General features: G+C 33.8%; 4 protein-coding genes across 12 annotated transcripts in view; all 4 read left to right on the top strand.

Annotated features, from left to right (window-relative positions):
* RIOK2 (RIO kinase 2) overlaps positions 1–1751 on the top strand; it is a 36931-nt gene extending 35180 nt beyond the window's left edge. The window contains exons 15-16 of the mRNA XM_080180548.1: positions 853–950; positions 1563–1751. Coding sequence (XP_080036674.1) covers positions 853–950; positions 1563–1623 — 159 coding nt within the window. The 3' untranslated portion in view covers positions 1624–1751. The remainder of the gene's footprint in view (positions 1–852; positions 951–1562) is intronic.
* Positions 1752–1769: 18 nt separating this feature from the next.
* On the top strand, positions 1770–18801 carry Ns3 (nucleostemin 3). Of its 9 annotated transcripts, none has more exons than XR_013885056.1 (20): positions 1770–1944; positions 2376–2464; positions 3920–3977; positions 4945–5029; positions 5565–5631; positions 6291–6352; positions 6928–7019; positions 7874–7987; positions 8472–8586; positions 9024–9157; positions 10525–10699; positions 11099–11205; positions 11975–12049; positions 15419–15547; positions 16258–16383; positions 16663–16727; positions 17400–17484; positions 17770–17857; positions 18228–18407; positions 18678–18801. XR_013885056.1 is itself a non-coding variant. In XM_080180546.1 (19 exons), exons 1-19 carry the CDS (start codon positions 1825–1827, stop codon positions 18314–18316), a joined length of 1875 nt encoding a protein of 624 aa, XP_080036672.1. In that variant the 5' UTR covers positions 1770–1824; the 3' UTR covers positions 18317–18801. The 9 variants fall into 9 exon arrangements, 1 of the variants encoding a protein (XP_080036672.1); XR_013885055.1 differs by having other exon boundaries at positions 18658–18801; XR_013885053.1 differs by having other exon boundaries at positions 18647–18801.
* A 141-nt stretch (positions 18802–18942) lies between these two features.
* Positions 18943–22483, top strand: LOC145334920 (uncharacterized). The gene is made up of 4 exons (XM_080180550.1): positions 18943–19766; positions 19874–20116; positions 20441–20732; positions 20870–22483. Exons 2-4 carry the CDS (start codon positions 19893–19895, stop codon positions 21020–21022), a joined length of 669 nt encoding a protein of 222 aa, XP_080036676.1. The 5' UTR covers positions 18943–19766; positions 19874–19892; the 3' UTR covers positions 21023–22483.
* On the top strand, positions 22483–25712 carry LOC145334921 (uncharacterized). The gene is made up of 4 exons (XM_080180551.1): positions 22483–22748; positions 23073–23234; positions 23489–23621; positions 24291–25712. The coding sequence occupies exons 1-4, from the start codon at positions 22498–22500 to the stop codon at positions 24405–24407; spliced, it is 663 nt and encodes a 220-aa protein (XP_080036677.1). The 5' UTR covers positions 22483–22497; the 3' UTR covers positions 24408–25712.
* The last annotated feature ends 188 nt before the right edge of the window (positions 25713–25900 follow it).

Raw genomic sequence — 25900 nt, 5'->3', positions numbered from 1 at the left:
TCATATAAACAACCAGTACATATATGTATGCCTACAACCATGCCTGATTTACGTCACATATTAACACACAGATATTTAATTGCACAGACAAACACTAAAATCCTGGTCCAGAGCTAATGTTATAGCATGTACCTCTTGAATTTATTCAGTTATTTACTAACTCTCCTACCATCAACTTCTCTTTCTGGCTTTAAAAGGTAATGACTTAGTTGTTTGGCATGCATTGTAGTTTAAATTTAAGCCCCTTAGTACTTAGCATGAATTGAGCTCAGGCCTTATGTTAGAACTCTAACACTTAGCACAATTCACTGCTTGGGACTTAGGGCATATTTCTGTCCTACTCTACTTATAATTTTAACACTTATCCTGTAAATATTTCCATACTTAACTTATGCACTTGTGATATAAATACACTTTATAAAAACGTTTTCCTTCCTTAATACTTAATATACTTATATGATTCTGATCGAATATCAAAACCAACCATTTATTCTTAGGTTAAAGCAACATAATACTTCGCGTGGGTCTTTTGTTGAGCTTCCACCAGCTCAACCAAATTCGTATTATACTTGTGGGAATAGAGGGTTAAGCATTCTAAACAAGCGAACCGACGATGAGAATGTCTATGTGTATTGCATTAAAATTAGGTTTTAGTAGTACTCATAGAAGAGCGGTCTCCATACCTAAATATGGACAAACGCCCCATTCGCACACACAAAAATATGTAAACCTTCCCTGGAACTACAGAAGCATCACTGTAAAGGAGAACCATAACGGTTCAGCAGTTAGAGAGATCCTTCCCTACAGACACATAAAGCTTTTTACTTTATACAATAGGATTTACCCTTTTAGATTGTAAAAGCCCGAGTGAAAGCAAGCATAGAGAGAAAAGAAAGAAAGGGCCAGGCAAGAAGAAGATTGGCTAAGGGCGAAGCCAGTGCAAAAACAAGGAATGGCAGATATTTTTATTTATGCAGTTGTTACACTTTTCTGGAATAGGGCAATGAATGATAATTTAAAGTTAAACTCCCATGATCCTTGTTAGGTAAAATTCCAACATTATAGAATCATAGCTAATGGAATAGGACAATATAATTTAAACTTCCATGATTCTTGGTGGGTACCATATCCTAACTTTAGAGAATCATGTTACAGAGATATTACCACGACTCTTCATTGGGGAGGTTAGAATCTCGGCTTAACAACGCCTCACAACTAAAGACGTAAAAAATGGTTTCTCTTCTGCTACTATACTAAGTGCGCGACATTTATAGTTAGTGTAGGGGGAATGCCTTGGCCCAAAACTGGCCAAATAATTACCATGAACATCTCTGACAAATCACTAAGGTCGTGCAATCAAAAAGTTGGTGGTCTGATGGGTGTTACTTAACCGAATACCCTTAGTGTTTGGATAAAAAAGGAGACATTTGGCTCCTCTTAGTTATTCAGGGTATATAATTTGGGCCTGGTATTTGTGTGTGATGGACAGCATCCCCGTATGAGGTAATTGATGAGGTACTTTACAGTCTACAGAGATCTTAATTAAACTTATCTGTGGCCAGATCGAGGAGAGACACAGCTGACAACATCCGCGGCAGCACGGGAATCTGGGATGATATCTGAGCTGATCAGTCCAAGTAAACCTCAGTCAATTGTTGAAGGACTACTATTTCTTCGAGGATTTTCCAACTTCAGCTGTTTTATTCAATAAATTTTGTGGATTTTTTGTAAAAATTTTCATAGATTTCTTATCCATGAAAATTTTAACAACTGTTAAATCATATTTTTTTTCATCATTTCAGAATAAAAAGATTTAGCATAAAAATGGTTAAGAAAGGCGATGGAGGATCGGGGTTGGGAAAGGCGCTGCTTAAAACGCAGAGAGCTGCCCGCAGGGGTCCCAAACCTAATGCCGAGGGTTATTTGCATTCAGCTGACATGCAGGTACATTTCTTTTTATTCGTTAGCTTAATAACTCTGGGGACTTTTGTAAACATTTTTTGTTGTTGTACAGACTAGCAATGTCTAAACCTTTCCACCAATAATTTTAATCTAATTTTGGAGTTGCATAGTGTATAATCATAGTCCATTAAATTATCCCTTAAGATGCCTTGGTAAACACAAACATAATACAGAGAGAGGTGACAATGGACTGTTCATTTCACTAGTTCCCAAAATTGAAAAAAAAACGTTTTCTTATTCGTTGGCTTGGCTTTAGGTTTTATTATTGAATTTTGATTGGTTGATTCAATAAGTAGAGTGTCCAAGTGTTTTTACTATTTGTTGTAATCCACAGCAGGGGAAAGTTTTTGTATCAATTTATCGACCATTGTCTTATCCCTCTAGATCCCTGACTACAATATCTGTCTATCTAGGATGGCTATGACTGGGGTAGAATGAATTTTAAATCTGTAACAGAAGAAGTTTCCTACGTTGATTTTCTCAACACAGCTGAGCAAGCCAGGTAAATATTTCTGTGACACCCAGGCCAACAGACAACCTTCTTTATTTGGTCTGTTGTTAAAGAGGACTAGGCACGAACAAGAGCAAGCGATTCTAAGCACCTTTACTTCAAGCAGTGAATCTAATTAATTTTTTTGTGAATATACTAGGGTTATCCTTATACTAAAGTAACAGGATGTTTGTCTGTCTGTGTGTCTGTACCGAAGGATCTCGCTAACCGCTGAACCGATCGGGTTCTCCTTAACAGGGTAGATTCTCATATGTCCTGGGAAGGTTTTTAACTATTTTGGGGGAGGGTACTACCACCCTCCCAAAAGAAATGACAAAAAAAATTGAAAATTTTCTTAAAATCTGGGATACTTCAACGTAACATTAAGAGGTATCCGTAACATAAAGAATTATCGTAAACTTTAACAAGCAAAAACATTTAAAGTGCCACTAGAGGCCTCTAGGGGCGTAGCCGCTAGTGTATGATATAGTAATACCATTTCTCGTATTTATTCGAATCCGGTGGATAGGAACCGGTTCTCATCCATACGAAAAAACTATGTTTAGCATCGTATTATAATACGATGCGAGAAATAACTATTAAAAGATTAAGATTTACTATGGTTTGCTATGAATAAAGCTTTGAAATGCTAAGGATTTTTTAATGAAATATCATCAAATGTTTTGTTGAGTTCAAAAGTTCAAATAAATTACAAAACACGCCAAAACATAATCAAATGCTGTATATTACAAAAATACACTAATATAACTCATGTTTACAATATTACAAGTTACCATCTATTTTTCTAAATTAATATTTTTCATTGAAAAAGTCTACTTTTTTTTTCAAATAGAACCATGTTAAACTTTTAAAAAAAATTTATATATCGATATTATACACATTTATAGATCGATATTATACACATTTATAGTATATTCACCAAAAGAACATTTAGAATCACTGCTGGAAGGTGGTTAGAATCACTCGCTCTCATTCGTGCATACTCCTCTTTTGATAGGACAGTTCCATTATTATTAGCGATGCTACTCTATAATTTCTAGTGTCCGTCTGTCCGTCAGACACGGATAGGGGAAAACGTGATCTTCTCGGCTCCTATAAAAGATAGCATGCTGAAACTTCTTGGCAACATTCCCATCATTGTGGGGCATAATTAAAACTAAAAAACATCCGATTGCATTTTAGCAAAAAAAAACAATATGTTTCCTTTAGCTATTTATATTACCTTACCGTGTCCATTTTTATAGGTATTTAACTGTCTTTTTAACTGCTACTCTACATATCTATCATGTGTCATCAAACTATCTTTCTCTTTATCTATTCAATGTTTACCATTTAGTAAGGATCTTAATTTTGTTTGTTCATCCATCTGTTTGTTTGTCTATCTATCCATCTATTTGCATTTATCCATCAATCTATCTATAGTGCCTAACAGTGTTTGATATTCAGCAAAGATTTCGATGCAGAGAAATGGAATGTTCAACTTTTAGATGCGCAAACCAGACAGGTTAGTTTACTACTAGCGGCTACGCCCCTAGAGGCTTCTAGTGGCATTTAAATGTTTTTGTTTTATTTTAAATATCTAATTTGAGAAATATTTTGTCTATGTTATCAGCTGTTAAATTCATGCTTCTACGCAGCGCGACTACGCTAGCGACACTATGCGGCGGAAATATTTTTTTTTTTTCGATTTTATTGTGATTTTTCTTGGGAGGGTGGTGGTACCCTCCCCCAAAATAGTTAAAAACCTTCCCGGGACATATGAGAATCTACCCTGTTAAGGAGAACCCAATCGGTCAGGGGTGTATATTCTGCACAAGATTTATTTTTTTTCCCCGGCTACAAAATTTTTTATTTTTTTTCCCCCCCTAGTTTTTTCTCTCCAAGTAGGGGGGAAAATGAAAAAATATTTAAAGAACTCTATATTTTACTTATTTTATCCCTCATACCACACATTTTTTTAGTTTTTTTCTCCAAGGAGGGGGGGGAAATGGAAAAAATGTTTTCAGTTTTCTTAATTTTTACATTTTTTTTCCCTCCAACCACAAATTTTTTATTTTTTTTCCCCCCCCCTTAGCCGGGGATCCCATGCAGAATATACACCCCTGCAATCGGTTCAGCGGTTAGCGAGATCCTTCGGACAGACACACAGATACACCGACAAACATCCTGTTACTTTAGTATAAGGATTATAGGAATGGATATAGAATATGTGGATATTGTGAGAGATTCTCGCATACCCTGATAAGATGTTTCTTGCTGCTGGCAAATGTAATGATACCCCCCAATAACTTTCCCTTCTCCTGACCATGGAGGAACGTATAAGCCAATTTCTGGGAACTATAATATTAACAGCTTAAATTGACGACAAAAAATCCCCTGTAACAATATATCCACGTATTGTATATCCAATAGATATTACAATCTTTTATTAGAGCCTGTTACATGCATGTATACCTATCTTATCTATCTAGGTGTATATAGATACATCTAAAACCTCTGGTAGAACCGCACCAGCCCTTCCAGAAGATAAGGAGCTACCCATCCCTAGAAGACCAGGAACGGACACTTATTAAATATATTTCTAGTATGCCCTAGAATCCGATTATTTTCCGCTGGATTAAATCCAGTTCTGAGCCGTAACTTTGATAATTTGCAATTTTACTGAGATAAATTTTAACTATCATAAATAACTATTCCTCGTGAATAAATTCTATGTGACCGGATTATATCCATCAGAATTCAATTCGATTCGTAGCACTACTTATTATACCACCTAGAGTTTTATTCCAATTGGAAGATTAAAATAGAGGACAATTGACTGACGAAAAACATCTAAACATAATTGATTTTTTATACCTTCACCAAAAGCATATTGTAAAAGCCATTAAAACCAGGGGTGTATATTCTGCACAAGATCTATTTTCTAGGGGAGAAAAATGGAAAAAATGTACCTAGATTTTTACTATAACAAACAATTTTTATTATGTGCTTTATACCCAACCCATTCCTTCGCCCAACGTTAACAAATAAAAAGATATCTGACCCGTTCTTTATTTGTTGGTGTAAATTAAAGTGTCTGTTTGGTAATTAGTGTGGGTCGGATTAAATCCTGTTCAACTCAAGGAAGAAGAAAATAAAGCTTTCCTGGAATGGAGAAGGTAGACACCTCTTTTTAGCAGTAGGGAAGTTCAGTAAGGGAGAGGACATGGGCTGTTTATTACACTGGTCTTCAAAGTTTTATAAAAACTATTTCTTATTCGTTGGCTTAATAATTTTGGGGACTTTTTATTGAATTTTGAGTGGTTGGCTCATCTAGTTGGGCGTTTCTACCACTAATTCTAATCTACAGAAGGGGGAATTTTGTTTATCATCATTGGGGCTGTACATCAATTTATCGACCATTGTCATCCCTTTAGACCTCTGAGCGAGGCAACTCTTCAAGTTAAAGTAATATTTGTTTGATTGGTCTGTTTGTCAGACAGTTTCATTTAATGTTTAACTTGCTGTTTATGATTCAGGGTCGGTCCATACGTCCACAACGGATAGGTCTAATCTTAAATTTAAGAATGTCAGAATAGTTCTATCGATTTCAAACTTAAAATGATGATTCCAGTAACGGTTAGGTGCAATCCAGATAGCAGCAACTCTATAGTTCTTACCAGAAAAAAGTTGAAATATTTTGTATACCTATTAATTTTTATTTTTGAGCATTTCATCTTTTATTCATTATTTCTGTCCAGCCTATATCATAACAAATATTTGATATAATTTTTTTATAGAAAGCATATTTAAGAAAAACATTAATATTTTACTTTAGGAATTTATCAGCAATTCAAGAAGAGACAGAAACAGTTGTTACGCCATACGAGAAAAATCTTGGTAAAATATATTCATTCGTGCATTCCCTGAAAGTGCCTAGCGAGCATAGACCCCCCTCCCCTCCCCCTTATTGAAATCAAGGAGAGAGAGAGCTGGGACATTAGGGGAGGGGGGTTGTATGCTCGGTTAGGTACTTTTGGGAAACCGCCAATTCCTTTTTGTTGGGAAAATTAATAATATAAAATCATTTAAAAAATAACAATGATTTTTCTGTTCCTTTTTTGATCCCCTCCCCTTTATATTTGTTACATCAAAAGGTTTAAGTGTAGCTACTCTATAATTTTGATTAAGGTAAATCATTCCAGAGAGAGAGAGAGAGAGAGAGAGGCGACAATGGTCTTTTTATAACAATAGTCCTCAAAGTTTTATAATAACATTTTCTTATTCGTTGGCTTAAATACTTTGGGGACTTTGATTGTATTTTGATTGGTTGGTTAATTGAGTTAAGTGTTCAAACATTTCAAGTACTAATTTTAATCTAAAGAAGGGGTAATTTTTGCATCCTCTTTGGGGATGTACATAAATTTATTGGCCGTTGTCTTATCCCTTAGATCCCTGAAATAATTTTCTTTTAGAATTTTGGAGGCAACTTTGGAGAGTTATTGAGCGCAGTGAGTTGGTGGTTCAAATTGTGGATTGTAGAAATCCTTTGCTTTTTCGATCTAGAGTAAGTTAGATAGGGGGGATTGATAGATAGAAAATAAAGTATGACAGCATTCACAAGTGGCGGAGTAAAAAAAAAGCATAGATTGACAAACGGACAAAGTTTTATTCTATATGCCTTTTAGAATAAGTATGTTTATTAGGATAAATACCCCCTCCTAAAAGGGTAATTTTTATATGGGGGGAGGGGGCTTAAAATGAAAAAAAATTTGGGGGGATAATCACCATTTTACCCCCCCTTGGACGTCCTTGACGTCGCTGACTGAAGAACAGACATAGTTAATTACAGGGTAGCTTTTTTACCAAAACAATGAGATAGCTGCTGGATTGAATAGTCTTCAAACTTAGGAAATTAGTAGGCAGTTCAATTAGTGAACAGTAGAAGTCATTTACATTTTTATTTACAGGTTTCTGAAAATAAAGAGAAATTAGTTTTTACCAAAGAGATAGTTGTATATGTAAACAGGGTTAAAGATCAACATTAAACATACAGCAAAACAATATGACAGATGGACAGACTGTTATACAGTAGAAAAGATGGACAGACAAAAAGAAATTAGGACAGATCGACATACAGATGGACAGTAGGACAGTCTAATGGACAGTAGAACAGATATTATAAAGAAATTAAGACAGAACGACAGACAGACACAGTAGGACATACAGACATTGAAATGAACAAATATTTAATGAGATATCTGAAAACTTAGTTTGGTTAGACAGACAGATAGACAATATGACAAATGGACAGATTGCTAGATAGTAGGACAGATTGACAGACAGATATTGTAATAAACTAACATAAAATTCAAGGCATATTTATTAATATAGGTTAAACTTTAAAAACATTATTTTTAGGATTTAGAAAAGTATGTTAAAGAAGTGAATCCGCTAAAACAGAATTTAATTTTGTTAAACAAAGCAGATTATCTTACAGAAAAACAACGTTTGGACTGGGCTAAATATCTCAAGGTAATTTTATTTATTTTTTGTACAAAATATTTTTTTATTATCTTTTAGCGGCTGCGCCTCTTTCATCTAGAAGCTCTGTATTTAAAGAGGCAGAAAGAGGCTGTTAAAATAAATAGCTTAAACCATCCTAAGAAATCTAATAATGAAATAGCCTAAAACCATATCGGGACCTATGTGAAGCTTACCTAAAATAGAGAACCCAATAAGTTTTATAGTGATTGAGATCTTAGGCTTCAGAAAAAGAAACCCTTATTACTTTATAAAATAGGATAATTATTTTCAAAACATGGCACCCAAAGTCTTCTAATCGCGTTATCTTATTCGTTGGACTTGTCTTATCCCTTAAGATCCCTCAGATGTCCTATTTGTGTATTTAGTAGGGAATTATCCTATATATTGACCTTTAACCATAGTCTATCATATATCTACAGAAGCAGCAGACTTTTTGACGTCTTTGGTATGACAATATCACCCTAATGTTTAGGAACATATTGGTGATACAAAGTTTCGCTTTTTCTCCGCCATTCAAGAAGATAATAACCTTGAAAATATTGATGAAGAAAATGAGCAAACTCCTCCTACTGAAGATACCGAAAAAGGTTATAGCACAATAATATTTTTAGTACATCTACTCTAAAAGTATAGGTATATTTTGTCCGTCCTGGCTTTGAATGTGAATTAAGGCACCATAAAAAAATATAAAACAATGGTGTATATTCTGCAAAAGTTACACTTTTTCCCCCTGCTGAAAAAATACTTCATTTTTTCCCAGTTGCCAATAAAAATTTCATTTTTCCTCCCAAGTTAAAATTAAATTTCCCATCATTCTAAGGGATTTTTTTGTCTGTAGCTTTTTTTTGATTTGCAAATATATTCCCATATCTTTAGTGTTTTTGGTCTGATTTTCAAAAAATTTCTGGAAAACAGTGTCAGCTAATGTTTTATATTAGCAAGCTACGATTATTAATTTATGAAATAAGAGTACATAAAAATCTGATGCAACATCCAAGTAATAATATATCGATTGTAATTGTAGACATTGAAGATGACTCCAAACCTGGTGAAAATGATAAAGAATCCTCAAATGAAAATGTGGAGAATGATGAACAAACAACAGTTGATAAAGTTACAGAGGAGCTAGCTGATAATTGTAAAATTGAACCAGCACAGGCAATTGAGATAACTTTGATGATATACTTCAACATTATTAACTATTCCATTGGTTTCTTAAGGCTCTACAAAGCCATTTACATTGAAATTTCAATGTGACCTGTAGGCAATCAACCATTTTCTTCATACTGTCTGTTTTTATTCCAATGTTCCTTTGTCTAATAACCATATTTTGTTGTTTTCCTGGTTCCACGACAAACGTAGGAGTCCCAAACGTAGGAGTGGAAAAACATCGGAGTGGACAAACGCAGGAGTCCCAAACGTCGGAGTGGGACAAACGTCGGAGTGGACAAACGCAGGATTTTTGGGACAAACGTCGGAGTGGACAAACGCAGGAGTCCCAAAATATTTTTTTCAATTTTGAATTTTTCTTTTATTTTTGATTTTTTTTTAAATTTTGAATTTTTCTTTTATTTTTGATTTTTTTTTCAATTTTGAATTTTTCTTTCATTTTTGATTTTTTTTTTAAATTTTGAATTTTTTTATCCAACACCCCCCCCCCCCCCCTTTTATTCGGTCCCCTTATTTTTCTTAGTTAGGTTAGGTTAGGTTATAGGCCAGGGGGCCGAGCGCTGCGGCTAGGCAGGCTAGGGGGCCGAGCGCTGCGGCCAAAATCATTATTTTGTAGACAGGGGTATAAACAAATTCCAAAATTGTCATATTATTAAATAGCGGACACTCCTGCGTTTTACTTAAGCAATGTCCACTCCGACGTTTGTCCACTCCGACGTTTTTCCCACTCCTATGTTTGTCCACTCCGACGTTTGGGACTCCTGCGTTTGGGACTCTTGTGTTTGTCCACTCCGACGTTTGGGACTCCTACGTTTGGGGTAGGACCGTTTTCCTCTCTATTTTTAGTAGCAATGCTGCTCTATATTTATAATGTCCGTCTGAAACTGTTGGGGAAACGTGATTTTCTCATTGCCTATCAAAGATAGACTGCTGAAACTTCTTGTCAACATTCCCAGTACCTATTGTTAATAATTTTTAATTATAAGACATTCATGGAGTTCATTTTCTAAGCTTTTTAGCAACATTTATTTTAACTAATTTCAAAATATTTTTGGTGTTTTGGTCCTATTTTCGAAATTTTGAGGGTTATAGTATCAAAATTAAATATGTACTTAAAAGTGTCTATTGATGAAAGGATTTGTCTGATTCTAAAAATAGTAATTTAATTTATATTTTGGATAAGAAATGTAAAATCCTAGGAATGGGATAGGTAGGTTTATTACTGATTTGATAAGTATTAAGCATCTACTCATTATTTTACTTAGTTATTTTATTATTTTTTTGTTCTTCGAAACTTGTGGATTTTGTATCCTTGCTTTAAATATAGGTATCTAACTTATCTCAAAAATAAAAAGGCTGAAAAGCATTCAACAGAAGAAAAATCCACGAACGAGAACAAAGAAAAATCCACCGACAAAAATGAAGAAAATAATTCTAATATAGATGATGTTAGCAAAGTAATGTCTTCGGAAGAATTGATGGATGTTTTTAGATCGTTTAAGAGGCATGATTCAGAACAGATTACTGTCGGTAAGGATAGATGGATAGATATCAAATTGATGTATGAAATTTTTGCGACTTTGACCTGATAGGTAGCTATTTCCACAAATAAACTTTTTAAAAAACTGTTTTTTTGTCTTATATTAGTTTAGGTTAGGTTAAGTAGAGGTTAGAACTTAAAAGAGCCCCACATGGATAGAACTACTAAAGGATATGCCTCCGAGTCCTCGCTAGAAATAAGTTATCTTAAATGAAAGGGGGGGGGGGGGAGTTCAGTGGTGAAGATATATGCTTAAGTAAAAGCCTTATTTATTTATTTTAGTTTCGCACTTTCTATATTATACGTAAATCCTGATGAGATTTTTCAACCAAAAAAAAAAACTCAAAAGTATTTAGTACTAGGTATGAAACAAACATTTTATTTTTTAGGTTTTATTGGGTACCCCAACGTTGGTAAGAGCTCCACAATAAACAAACTTATCAACTCTAAAAAAGTTCGAGTCTCAGAAACTCCCGGCAAAACTAAACATTTTCAGGTAATGTATTACCATTAGTTAACAAGCGTAGCAACTCTATAATCTGATTGAGATGATTGTACTTTTTTAGTCTTATATAGGATTTAATTAGGTATATAAATTAGGAGTGAAGTTTTTTTCACATGCCTGGTTTTTGGCTAGGTACTGTATTCAATAATCTAATATACATTTAAGATTTAAAAAAAAAAAAAAAAAAAATTAGTTCTAAAGCGTATTTTTTTTTTGGGGGGGGGGGATAATTTCTTTCTAGGGGCGATTTCTCTTGGGAGGGTGGTGGTACACTCAACCAAAATAATTATAAACCTTCCAAGGACCTGTAATGAGGAGCCACCCTGTAAATAAGAACAATGTTAAACATTTCTGTTAAAGATGTTAAAAGGGGGGGGGGGGGGCGAAAATGACACTTTTTGAAACCAAAACTAAAAGTCAAAGGAACTCAACTAAAAAAAAGAGTTACAGGTCTGACATTTTGCATGGCAGTTGCTTTATAGGGGTACAATATGGAACTGTGAAGAAACGGCGCCGCAACCGCCGAAAACCGCCGAGAAAAGGCAAAAAAAAATTCGCCGGGAAACGGCGGTTTTTGGCGGTTGCGCCGCCGTTTCTTCACAGTTCCATATTTTACCCCTATAAAGCAACTGTCATGCAAAATCTCAGACCTGTAACTCTTTTTTTAGTTGAGTTCCTTTGTTGACTTTTAGTTTTGGTTTCAAAAAGTGTCACTTTCGCCCCCCCCCCCCCCCCCCTTTATATTTTATATTTTTTTCAGACAATTGTTCTTTCTGAAGATATTACACTGTGTGATTGTCCTGGTCTAGTTATGCCTAGCATTGTATCTAGTAAGGTAATAATATTATTATTTCTGAAGATATTACACTGTGTGATTGTCCTGGTCTAGTTATGCCTAGTATTGTATCTAGTAAGGTAATAATATTATTAATTCTGAAGATATTACACTGTGTGATTGTCCTGGTCTAGTTATGCCTAGTATTGTATCTAGTAAGGTAATAATATTATTAATTCTGAAGATATTACACTGTGTGATTGTCCTGGTCTAGTTATGCCTAGTATTGTATCTAGTAAGGTAATAATATTATTATTTCTGAAGATATTACACTGTGTGATTGTCCTGGTCTAGTTATGCCTAGCATTGTATCTAGTAAGGTAATAATATTATTATTTCTGAAGATATTACACTGTGTGATTGTCCTGGTCTAGTTAATCCTAGTATTGTATCTAGTAAGGTAATAATATTATTAATTCTGAAGATATTACACTGTGTGATTGTCCTGGTCTAGTTATGCCTAGTATTGTATCTAGTAAGGTAATAATATTATTAATTCTGAAGATATTACACTGTGTGATTGTCCTGGTCTAGTTATGCCTAGTATTGTATCTAGTAAGGTAATAATATTATTATTTCTGAAGATATTACACTGTGTGATTGTCCTGGTCTAGTTATGCCTAGCATTGTATCTAGTAAGGTAATAATATTATTATTTCTGAAGATATTACACTGTGTGATTGTCCTGGTCTAGTTATGCCTAGCATTGTATCTAGCAAGGTAATAATATTATTATTTCTGAAGATATTACACTGTGTGATTGTCCTGGTCTAGTTATGCCTAGTATTGTATCTAGTAAGGTAATAATATTATTATTTCTGAAGATATTACACTGTGTGATTGTCCTGGTCTAGTTATGCTTAGTATTGTATCTAGTAAGGTAATAATATTATTAGGGATGGGAATCCGTCGAATTTTTGGGCCGGATTCGGATTCCGGATTCTGAAGGAATCCGTCAAAAAAAGTGACGGATTCTTGCGGATTCCGGATTCTTATTTTTGGCGGATTCCGGATTCGGATTCCGGATTCTAGCAGTATTTTAAAAGGCCGTCCGTCACAGAGGGATAGAATTTTCGTTAATTTATCACTATGTTACTTGGTTGAAGCCTTGATTTGTTTAAAGTGTTGACTTCCAGCATAACTAAAACATTTACATCACATTAGTAAATTTAAATTTAAGTGCTACGTATGTCCCAAAAATGTGCTTGGTATTTTCTAACCTATTTAAATTAAATTTAGCCTACCAATTTAGAATCCGGAATCCGCTATAAAAAACGGATTCCGGATTCGGATTCCAAAATTGGCCGAAAATTGGGCGGATTCCGGATTCGGATTCCAGATACGGATTCCCATCACTAAATATTATTATTTCTGAGGATATTACACTGTGTGGTTGTCCTGGTCTAGTTATGCCTAGTATTGTATCTAGTAAGGTAATAATATTATTAATTCTGAAGATATTACACTGTGTGATTGCCCTGGTCTAGTTATGCCTAGTATTGTATCTAGTAAGGTAATAATATTATTAATTCTGAAGATATTACACTGTGTGATTGTCCTGGTCTAGTTATGCCTAGTATTGTATCTAGTAAGGTAATAATATTATTAATTCTGAAGATATTACACTGTGTGATTGTCCTGGTCTAGTTATGCCTAGTATTGTATCTAGTAAGGTAATAATATTATTATTTCTGAGGATATTACACTGTGTGGTTGTCCTGGTCTAGTTATGCCTAGTATTGTATCTAGTAAGGTAATAATATTATTAATTCTGAGGATATTACACTGTGTGATTGTCCTGGTCTAGTTATGCCTAGTATTGTATCTAGTAAGGTAATAATATTATTAATTCTGAAGATATTACACTGTGTGATTGTCCTGGTCTAGTTATGCCTAGTATTGTATCTAGTAAGGTAATAATATTATTAATTCTGAAGATATTACACTGTGTGATTGTCCTGGTCTAGTTATGCCTAGCATTGTATCTAGCAAGGTAATAATATTATTAATTCTGAAGATATTACACTGTGTGATTGTCCTGGTCTAGTTATGCCTAGTATTGTATCTAGTAAGGTAATAATATTATTATTTCTGAAGATATTACACTGTGTGATTGTCCTGGTCTAGTTATGCCTAGTATTGTATCTAGTAAGGTAATAATATTATTAATTCTGAAGATATTACACTGTGTGATTGTCCTGGGCTAGTTATGCCTAGCATTGTATCTAGTAAGGTAATAATTAGGGATATCCGGCAATTTTTTTAATATCCGGCCGGATATCCGACAGTATAATTTTTTATATTATACAACAAAAATCCTGTTAACAAACAGTCACAAGCATAATATCTTAAATTCTTGGTACTACAGCAATAAGTAAGTAACACTTCATTAATATTAAAGATGAAGATACGGACCAACTGACTGGCCCGGTCTTGTCCGGATATTCGGCCCAACCCTAGTAATAATATTAATGATCCTATTAATATTTCACTCGGTTTGTCGAATGCAACTTAACACGTATTGCATCCAAGTAACGTTGGGGAAAGTTATGGGTTCGAAACGATGACCACAAAACCTAGCAACTAACTTTCTAATAAAAAAGAACCACGCGATATTATTTTTACTGCACACGTTTTAATTTAATTCTTAAATTCTGTATTTTAATAAATTTAATGAATACCTAAGTGTAAAAAGATGAAAACTTCTCAAATTAAGTTAAGTTAATTTAATCAACAACTAGAAAACAAACACTTTTCTCCTTCAGGGGTATATATTCTGCACATTCATAAGATCACTTTTCCCCTGCTGCAAAATATTTGATTCATTCCCCCCCCCCCCTCCCTTAGTTCCCCCACACCCCATGCAGAAAGAAAAATGAAAAAATATTTTTATTACTCTTTATGTTAATCATTTTCCCCCTCTCACATACTTTTCTTGTTTTTGTCCCCAAATAGGAGAAAATTGTTTTAGGACTGTTTATTTCTTCATTTTTTCCAACCCTCCCAGATATTTTTCTTTCCCCCCCCCCCCCCCCCCCTTTAGCAGGAGGTCCCATGCAGAATATACAACCCTGATAAACTTTGAACATATCTGTTTTCAAAAAGAAAACTCTAATTTAGAGAAATTCCAAAAACAATCTTTGGGTTAAGTGATGTTCATGGTGAAATATTGCTTGTAACGAATGCTTCCAAGTTCCTGGGATTATTATTTTTTTAAAGCAACGGTGTATGCCCCTATGTGTGTTCGCTAAGCCCTCGTAAACAGCTGCACCGATCGTTCCACAATCTTTAGTTTAGTTTCACTAAGATCGGTTTTAGGCTATTTATTATGTATGAATAAATGAATTTAATATTCAACTATTTTTTCAGCCTGAAATGGTTTTGAACGGAATATTACCAGTGGACCAATTGCGAGACCATGTGCCAAGCGTGAACTTGATGCTGAAGTACATACCCACTCATGTACTGGAGTACAAATATGGCCTTGTACTTCCCCAGGTACATTAACTCAGGGATGCTAAAGGGATAAGACAATGGCCGATAAATTGATTATTTCTAATGATGATACACAAAATTACCCCTTTTGTAGATTAAGAGTAGTGGTTAAATGTTTCGACACTCAAAATTCGGTAAAAGTTCCCAAAGTTGTTAAGCCAACGAATAAGAAAACGTTAATCTAAAATTTTGGGGACTTGTGTAATAAACAGCCCAATGTCACCTTTCTTCCTGATTTATTTATCTTAATGTATGACTATTTAAATCTTATCTATCTACCTACATCAATATATAAGTATCTGTATATACTACAGTCTACATATTATATTAACCTGCGACTGTAGTAGCATAACACGTAGCGCATCAGTTCGACGGTGGGAGTGGGATGGGTTCTAATCCCGGCCAAACATAGCATCAGAACCAAAAACTTAAAAAATGTTTATTGCTTCTGTTATGTCTGTTGCGCGAAAAAAAAGTTAAAGAATGTGGAATGCATTGTCCCAAAACAGGCCCAACGTATTTTATTTTTTAAGGACTTTAAAACGAGGGTCATACAAACAAAGGTCGTTTGATATTGTAATCTATCACATGCAAGATTTGGTTCAGTGATGCACTAAAATAAAATTTCGTGGTGTCCGAATCTATAGGTTACCCACTTTCCTTCCATTTTCCCAATTATTCTATGTACATTGTACATAATATAATCTGTATAGGAGCCGGAGATACTGAGCTGCGAGCAGGTGATGACCGCGTATGCCATTATGCGCGGCTATATGGCGGTTGGCGGCCGCGCGGACCAGTCCAGAGCCGCAAGAATCATTCTCAAGGAATTCATTTCGGTAAGTTATAGCCAGTATGGCTTGGTATCCGGTTAGTATCCGCTGGATTAGAACCGGTTCCAACTAAGCCTTACTGAAAAATAATGTATCGTATCGTATTACAGAGAATTTTCCACGGAAAATAAATGAAATATTCTAGAATAAGTCCCAGTCTCATTATCAGCTAAAAATATCTTTGTTTATCTATATTTACTCTTTGATTATAAAGCAGAATGACAGATATTTAGGCAAAAAGACAGAAAATCAATTTGTCAAAATCTTTAAATATTTTAATTTAAGGGAAAATTGTTGTACTGCAAAGCGCCTCCAACTTTGAAACAAGATGAATTTCATGTTTTTGAAAGGTAAGGATTCTTTTTAATATTACTAGCGGCTTCGCCCCTAGCCTCTAGGGGCTTTGCCCCAAGAGATGATAAAAAAAGTTACGGTGAAATTAATAAAAAAAAATAAGGACCAAGAAAATCTTCTACAAAAAAAAGGACCAAGGATATCTCCTACAAAAAAAAAATGGGGGAGGGATTTCTTTGTTATTTGGGGGGTTGGGGGTGTCCCAACCACCATAGGACCAGTAGGTATATTCCCTGAAGAGTAGAATCCGATCGGTAAAGTGGTTACCGAGATCTCAAGCTTCAGAGGGACGGACGAACGGACGGACGACAGACAGACAGACGGACAGACATCAAGCTACTTTGTATTATAGATATTAGATAATCATGGACATAAAATATTATTTTACTCCTTTTACAAATTGAGATCTTGCTCTCAATATTATTACGATACTCTAAGACAAAATCTTAAGAATCTTAATGAAGTTTTGTATGTTTAAATTATTATAGAACATATTATTGTTTCAACTGACATACAATTCAGTGAATAATGGTTTGATTAGTTTGTTCCAACATTTCAACCACTAATTGTAATCTACAGAAGGCATAATTTTTGTGTATCCTTATTGGAAATGTATTGTATATCGTTTATTGTCCGGCCCATTGCAGATATAATCTTTGTTTGTTAAGGAACATGGGAAGGGAATGGTGCTCAGTAGATGCAAAGGAACAAGAAGCTAGAAGATTACAACAGATTAAGAAACTTCCTCAAAAGGTTCCTACCACAATTAATTTTTCTATCTACCCATCTTTGAAGGAATCCCCCCTCCCACTAAAAAAATAGCTTGGACGTCCTTGCTACCAGAAGTTTCTAGGTGCTATTACACCAATTATCCTCTTGAGCAATGATAACTCCGCCAATCCCCTCTTCCTATTATTAAATATAAGGGTTGGGTAGTTTTAATCTAACCATCTTCTATCTTTTTATCCAACCTCGTTTCTAACAATCTATCTATGTATACAACTATCTATCCATCTATCAGTTCATCTATCTATTAAGGAACTTGATGATAAATTCTTTGCCCGTCCTCAGACTGGAATTCATTTTAAAGGAAGGAGTAACATGCGAATGGGAGAAATGGTTCCAGGTAATCAAAAAAACAAGGATGACAACATATATTATTAGCGAAGCACCTGTATAAAAATAACGGTCTACTCAGGTATCTTAAGGTTTAAGATAATGGACGAAAAATGTCGACCCCCTCCAACTTTAAATTTTGGAAAGAATTAGAGGGTGAGTATGATTAGTTTTCTCCGGGGGCCTTTTATCTTAGGAGGGGGAGGTACCCTCCCCAAAAGTGTTTTAAAAAAAATTCTACACTATACCTTTGAGAAGCTTATTTGTAGAAGAGGACCATATCGGTCCAGTGGTTAGTAAGATCCTTCGCTAAATGAGGATACATCTAACCATTTAGGTATCCAACATCTTAATTATATATCTATTTTCTATCTTTATAGGAATGAAGTTATCAGACCTGAAGAAAATGCAGAAAGGAAAGGGCAAGGCAATAAAAATGTTCTCAGAACTAAACGCCAAAATGGCTTGAACACAAGATATACAAGTTTTAAAGTACCTTCAAAATCCTATTTAATCACATATATTATTTAATAGTTTGTCTTAAATAAAGTTTTTTTATGGTGCTTCCCCTTAGAGTGCTTAATGAACATTTGAACCCCATTTCTTTATTTTTTTTAATTAATTGAAAATAAGGTTTTCCCCAGTGGGGGGGGAGGGGGTGGGTCTAATTCTGCGGAGCTACCATTAAAACCTAACCTAGGGTAAAAAACAACAAATGAAAAACGAACCCCTCTCCTGCACTTTTTTTTCAAAGAGTTGGGTTATGTGCTCGCTAGGCTCTCTTAAGGGAAAAATCAAGTTTTTATAAAGCACTATTATTTAAATATTAGTGGATAACACTTCTTTGTTACTAATCTAAATTTTTCCTATTACATGCTGAATAGTCACATATGTTCTGTGTTTTTAATATGTTAAATTTGTACTATTTTGCTTAATATATGTTATATTGTTCTATGTTGTTATTCTTCGATAAATCAATGTTTTAGTAAATTTTTGAAAAAGAATGATTTGTTTGAATTTTTGTAAAGGGGACTATGCATGAACGAGAGCAAGTTATTTGAAGCACCTTCTAGCAGTAAACCTGAGTAATTTTTGTTGGTGAATATAATAGGTTTATGCCTAATATAGTTATATACTTAGATTAAAAATATTTAGTTTCGCCATGGTTTTATATGATTTTTTTTTTTAAATTGTGAGCATTTTTGATGAAATATTATCAAATGTTTTGTGGCTTAAATCACTTGGTCTCGTTCGTGCATAGTCTTTTATATCTCTCTTTTGTTATTTTTATTATTACCATTTATATATAAAAGAGGGAAATTGCAGGGAGGGAGTGGACATTAGACTGTAAAGTGTAATTTACATTGGTACCCAAAGTTTTCAATAAGATATGTTATTCGTTGGCTCAAAATCTTGGATACTTATATTGAATTTTGATTGATAATTAATTTTCCAAATTTTTACCTCATCTTATATTATAATTTTAAGCTCCAGAAGGATTAGCTAGGTATTTTGGTTTATCATCATTGGGGACGTATATTTCTTATCTTTTATTTAACTCTATTTCATTTATTTATAGTATGGAGATTAATTCACACGAAATGTTCCAGCGAAAAGAAATTAGTTACTAAAAAGTCTTTGTATAGAATATAATATATGATCACTATTTAATAAAAAAAGCTTGAATAATGTATTTTTTTTATTTCAGAAATTTATTATGTAAAAAAAATGTTATATGAAGCTGTATCTAAAAAGTTAATCAATTTTAAAAATAAGTTCACATAAAAATAAACGAGGGTTTTAAATCAGCTGTTTTTTTGGAGGGGTGACAGATAAAAAACATTCTAGAAATGTAAGGAAGGGAGAGGACATTGGACTGTAAATTACACTTGTACAATATATTCGTTGGCACAATAACAGTAAGTGTGTATTTTTATTTATTGGTTGATTCCAAGGTACTTAAACAAAGAAATATACATTTTATATTCCAGTGTTATTTTTCAGATAAATTATACCTATTCCCTAGGTACCTAACCAACAATACAATGGCAAAAACTAGAAGCCAAAATAATAAAAACTATGCCAATGAAAACAAAGCCAAAGCGACCAAGAAAACCGTAGAGAAAAATAAAATAACTAAACCTAAAAATGCTCAGAAAAAGAGAACAGTTAAACCCAAAAATGATCGGAAAAAGACACCTGAACCCTACACTGATGAGACCTTAGACATGGCCATTTGTGATATCAAATATGAACATCTATCTTGCAGGAAACTTGGATAACCTCTTATGACTAGGAGATAAGTATAACCTCTGTAAGCCACTAAAGTCAGTGAGGTAGGGGTAATTGCGCTGTTTATTACACCAGTCCCCAAAGTTTTATAACAATTTCTTCTTCCTTGGCCAAACAACTATTGAGGACTTAAATTGAATTTTGAATTGTTGGTTCATTTAGTTGAGTGTCCAAACATATCAACCACTAATTATAATCCACAAAAGGGGTAATTTTGTGTATCATCATTGGGAATTATAGTTTTTATTGGCCATTGTCTTATCCCTTAAGATGTCTGAGATTATCAAGGTTTTTTTTGCAGTGAGGCTGCCGCCAAGTACAAAATACCGTACACAGATCTCAATGAGCACATGCGTTATAGAAAAGTACTAGACGCTGTAGTAGAAGAAATATTTAAACAACCGAAAGGAGAAAGAGCATTATCTGATGAAGATGAAGTTGAAATAATAAAGAGGTTGAGGTATATGGGCGAGGTCTGGTATATGCCTTTGTATGTAGACACTGTTAGTGATATGGTCAAGGGGTTCCTGAAATCGAAGGGCAGAACAATACGGTCCAAAAGCTTCAAAAATAACATTCCAGATGATGATTGGGTGAGCCTTTTTAAAAGCGAAGATTTTCTATAATTAAGATCGTTCCGTCTGTCCGGAATGGATAGCTTATTTTACTAATTCTGGCATGTTTAAAGTTTTCTGGGTTTCTATTGTCTAATAATTATAATATTTTTTAGTGTGCGAGTTTCATGTTTCGACACAAAGAGGTTTTTTCCAGGATTAACAGGAATGTGCCAGCTAACAAAACTTGTAACATCGTTATTGGAGATTTGAAAAAGTTCAACATGCTTGACCTGATAACCAACAGCACATACCAACAACCAAATTAATTCAAATAAAATCACGGAATCAATACAGCTGATTATTATCACTTAGTAGAATTAATGACCCTGCCCCCTCAAACATTATTTTGGATTTATTCGCTTGTTGGCTACGCCTTATTCCTGGGTAATCAAATTATAAGTGACTGTAAAATGATTATTTTCAGCTGATTTATACATCGTATATCTATTACTATAAAATTACGTATAATTTCTAGTACTTTATTACTGTAAACAATGCGCTTCAGATCATGAGCTTAACTCATTAAACCTAATTTTTTTAAGTATGCTAAACAAAATTATTCGGTTCCAGGACAAACGCTGGAGTCCCAAACGTCGGAATGGACAAATATTAATTTGATTAAGTATAAGGTTAGATTAAGATATAGATATACAAATTAGCCCCCCGCAGGGGTTAGGCATTTGAAAACCTATAAGATCGTTTAAAATAAGTTGGGTTAGGTTATTTTTCCACTCCGACGTTTGGGACTCCTGTGTTGGTCCCAGGACCAAATATTCATTGTTGTAAAAAAAGTTTTAAAAACTTAACAGCTTATTTCTGAAAATCTTAATATTCATGTCCCTTGTTTATCCTATGTATTATGAATCCTTAAGGTACATAATTTAAGATATTTGGAATATTTTTTACATTTTTTGTAGCTTCTTACCTTCTTTTGAATAAGTTTTTCAATAAGCAACTGAACCTCAAACAAAAAAAAATACATAAAAAAAGAAGAGTTTTAAAAACTTAACAGCTCATTACTGAAAATCTAGTCTCTTGTTTATCTTATGTAGTATAAATTAAAAATGCTCCTAATGAAGGGAATTTTTTTGTAACTTTTTACTGTTGAAAGTTTTTCCGGAAGTGAAAAACAATCGGTTTTTTTATGCTATAAAACATACATCAAAAAAGAGCTTTAAACTTAAAACCCTTTTCTTTAAGTGCCATATCCATTCTCTTGTTTATCTTATGCAATATTATAATTCATAAATGTACCTATATATAATATAGTTATTTGTACCTACATTCTAGCATTTTCTGTAACTTTTATTTAATTTTAAGCTTTGAAAAATGTGATAATACAGTGATATGTTACCTATGTGATAGGTAAGTTCTTGTCTACCCTATAAATAACAAGTATTTGTTATCAGTTATTTGAAAACGTTGTTGATAGAGAAGCTTTTATTTGGTTAAAAAGAACTTGATCATGGAAAGAAAATTAAGTAGTGGGTTTTGTCGTATTTTCACAATAGCTTTTCTGCCCTGCGGGGTGCTCTAAGCCTATGGGGCAATCATTACCATTTTCCTATCCTAACCTAAAATAACCTATCAAAAGCTACTGAGAAAATACAACTAAACCTGCTACCTTGTTTTCTTTCCATAATCCAATGATCTTTCCATTTAAGGTATATGTTATTACTTTGCTGAAAATCATAATAATGTACTATTTTTTATATTTTTTTCAGAAAGTTAATACCTAGTAATGGCAAAAACTAGGAGCCAAAATAATAAAAACAATGCCAATGAAAACAAAGCCAAAGCGACCAAGAAAACCATTGTGAAAAAGGAAATACCTAAACCCAAAAATGCTCAGAAAAAGAGAACAGTTAAACCCAAAAATGCTCCGAAAAAGAGAATAACCAAAAATGCTCTAAAAGAGACACTTGAACCCTACACTCCAGAGACCTTAGACATGGCCATTTGTGATGTCAAATATGAACGTCTATCCTGCAGGCACATTGGATAACCTCTTATGTTATAAATGTAACTGTGTCTATTAGTCATTATGTTAGGAAGGTAGGGGTCATTGCGCTGTTTATCACACTGTAGTCCCTAAAGTTTTATAATAACATTTTCTTATTCATTGGTTTTCAACCTTGGGGGCTTTAATTGAATTTTGATTTGTTGGTTTATTTAGTTGAGTTTCAAACATTTCAACCACTTTTAATCTACAGGGGGGGTAATTATGTGCATCAATATTGGTGATTGTATATCAATTTATTGACCATTGTCTTATCCCTTTAGACCCCTGAAATTATCCAATGTTTTTGTTTGCAGTGAGGCAGCAGCCAAGTACAAAATACCGTACACAGATCTCGTAGAGCGCATGCGCTGTAGAAAAGCACTAGAGGCCGCAGCAAACAAAGTAATACTTAAACTACCAATAGGAGAAAGAGAATTATCCGATGAAGATGAAGTTGAGATAATAAAAGTGTTGAGGTAATAAGGGTAAAACAAAAGAGGGGGGGAAAGGGTTAAATTACTGTATGTCCTTACCCCGAGGACCCTGTTCCGACTTTCAATTGGTCTTTGAAAATTAACCATTGCGTGGGAAATATTAACGCAGCCAAGACGCTACAAAAATTAAAAAGCAGAAAGCAGATGAAATGAAAAAGGTCCCTAACAGGTGAAATGGGGATCCAGGTAAATGTCTGGTTAATGTTATACATCTATATTTATAGATTTATTTTCAGGTATACGGGCGAGACCTGTTATATGCCAGTGGATAAAGACACAGTTAAGGATTATGTCAAGGGGTTCCTGAAATCGAGGGGCAGAACAATACAGTCTGTAAGCTTCAAAAACAACGTTCCAGATGATAATTGGGTGAGCCTTTTATTCAGGGGTGTATATTCTGCATGAATTACCCTTCTAAAGAGGGGAGGGGGGAATCAAAAAAAAAGAAGGAGGGTGATAAACAAAATAGAGTTCTGAAAACACTTCTTTACAAAAAAAACTCGAAAAATATTTGGATGGGCTAAAAAAATTAGGTAATACAGAGAGCATACTACAATTACTTTTCCATTTTTTCTTCCTTCCTAGGTTTAAAACTGGGGAGGGGGGGGGGGGAAATGTGAATCTTGTACAGAATATACATACACCCCTGTATTGACTCCATTACCAAGGTTATTTTGTTCTTGATCTATTAGGTATATCTTTCACTTTTAATTTTGAGTAATAGTTTTTGGATTTTCCTGAATTACTGTTAGATTCCATATGAATCATAATCTTAATAAAAAAGTTTCAGGATGTAGGTATGTCTGTCTGTTTTTGAATATCAAAGGATCGCTGAACTGATATAGTTTTCCTTTACAGGGTTGCTTCTCATAGGTCCTGGGAAGGTTTATAACTTTTTATAACCACCACCCTCCGAATAAAAATCGAGCTTAGAAAAATTTACCCCAAAAATGGATCAAAACCCAACCCAAAAAAAACAGTTAGGTTTTAGGGTTCCTATTGACTAGGTAGGTAATGATTAATTATAAAATTGTTTAGTGTATGAGCTTTATGTTGCGACACAAGGAGGTTTTTTCCAGGATTAACGATAAAGTGCCAGAGTACTTGGCTTGTCTCACTTTTTCTGGATGTTTGAAGAAGTTCAAGACCTGGTAATAAAATCTTAAGTGATTATCAGCTGATTTACAGGGATGTATTTTCTGCGAAAGATTTATCAATCTCACCCCCCTCCTCCCCCCCCCCCCCCCCCCGTTGTTTTTTTCTTCAAAATGTTTTCAGTACCTACCAGGGCGGTGCAGAACCCGGGTTTTTTTAAAAATACCCTGGGGTCGTGGAAAATTTTTACCCGGGTTTTAGGGGTTTCTTAGGGTTTTTTGGGGTATTTTGGGTTTTTATAGTTTTTATACTGTAAAAGCTTGAATAATATATTATATGTATGTAGACGATTCTTTCTATGGCGCAGCGAGTTTCATAGTAATTTCACAGTAGCTTTTCTCTTATTTCTTCCCCTGCGGGCAATTATTACCCCTTAATTAACCTAACCTAAAATAACCTATTAATAGCTACTATAAAATTACAAAGAAAACCACGGTGCCATGAAACTAATAAGGTCCATTCTTTTAATATTTAGAAACAGGCTAGGACATAAGAAAGATGAAAAGTTGGCTGCTATTTACAGGAAAAACAGAAAAAATGCAAAAATCTAAAGATCCTTAAACTGTATGTGCTTTTCTTGCTGATATATCTCTTCTTGAGCCCGTGACAATTGCAAAATCAAGCACAGCAGTCTATTCCTTTGTTAAATACATGCAAGGGGTCAATGAAAAACATATTTTTTTTATATAAACAATGAAAAATAAACTTATTTTTGAAACAATTTTACTTTTTTTTAATAAAACCCAAAAAAAACAAAACCCCATGGGTTTTTAAAGGTGGGTTAAAGGGCAAAAAACCCGGGTGGGTTTTGGGGTGGGTTTTTTATCTGCCAACCCTGGTACCTACTCTTTATTTTATTCATTTTCAACCCCTTTCACATATTTTCAGTATTCTTTATTTTTTCATTTTGTCCCCCTCTCACATATTTTTTATCCCCCTACCTTTAGCAGGGGATCCCATATAGAATATACACCCCTGTATTATCCTATACATATTTTGTATAAAATTACCAAAAGTTACTTTGTTATTGTAAACAATACGCTTTTCTTCCAAAACAATTTTAATAGATCATGAGCTTTCCATTTATTCTACCTCAATTTTTTAGATATGCCGTACAAAAAAATTAAGTACTTAACAGCTCATTTCTGAAAATCTTTATATTCATGTCTCTTGTTTATCTTGTTTATTATAAATCATAAATGTACCAATATAAGGAATTTGTTTTACTTTTTTTTGAACTTTTTGTTACTTTTTACTTTTGAATAGATAATGAGTTTTTCAATGACAAAAAACGTACCTATTTATCTATAAAAAAAGAGATTTAAAAGCTTAACTTAATTACTGAAAATTTTTTTTTGAGTGCCATATCTATTCTCTCATTTATCTTATGTATTATAAATCATAAAGGTACCTAATTTATGGTATTTGTTATTAATTTTTTATATCTTCTAACACATTATGTAACTTATTTCTTATGGAATTCTTAAAGCTTT

This window comes from Acartia tonsa, chromosome 13, assembly GCF_053477335.1.
Source record: "Acartia tonsa isolate MP-2025a chromosome 13, ASM5347733v1, whole genome shotgun sequence".
Taxonomy (NCBI): Eukaryota; Metazoa; Arthropoda; class Copepoda; order Calanoida; family Acartiidae; genus Acartia; species Acartia tonsa.
Note: the sequence above shows the minus strand (reverse complement) of the source record. Positions and strands in the feature narration are given on the sequence as shown.

Excerpts from the sequence above, each read along its gene's own strand:
- Ns3 (XM_080180546.1), top strand. The coding sequence starts at position 1,825 with ATGGTTAAGAAAGGCGATGGAGGATCGGGGTTGGGAAAGGCGCTGCTT. Across the intron at positions 3,978-4,944 it reads TAGATGCGCAAACCAGACAG|GTGTATATAGATACATCTAA; the intron begins GTTAGTTTACTA and ends TTATCTATCTAG. Across the intron at positions 8,587-9,023 it reads TACTGAAGATACCGAAAAAG|ACATTGAAGATGACTCCAAA; the intron begins GTTATAGCACAA and ends TTGTAATTGTAG.
- LOC145334920 (XM_080180550.1), top strand. The coding sequence starts at position 19,893 with ATGGCAAAAACTAGAAGCCAAAATAATAAAAACTATGCCAATGAAAAC. Across the intron at positions 20,117-20,440 it reads TATGAACATCTATCTTGCAG|TGAGGCTGCCGCCAAGTACA; the intron begins GAAACTTGGATA and ends TTTTTTTTGCAG. Across the intron at positions 20,733-20,869 it reads ACATTCCAGATGATGATTGG|TGTGCGAGTTTCATGTTTCG; the intron begins GTGAGCCTTTTT and ends AATATTTTTTAG.
- LOC145334921 (XM_080180551.1), top strand. The coding sequence starts at position 22,498 with ATGGCAAAAACTAGGAGCCAAAATAATAAAAACAATGCCAATGAAAAC. Across the intron at positions 22,749-23,072 it reads TATGAACGTCTATCCTGCAG|TGAGGCAGCAGCCAAGTACA; the intron begins GCACATTGGATA and ends TTTTGTTTGCAG. Across the intron at positions 23,235-23,488 it reads GAGATAATAAAAGTGTTGAG|GTATACGGGCGAGACCTGTT; the intron begins GTAATAAGGGTA and ends ATTTATTTTCAG.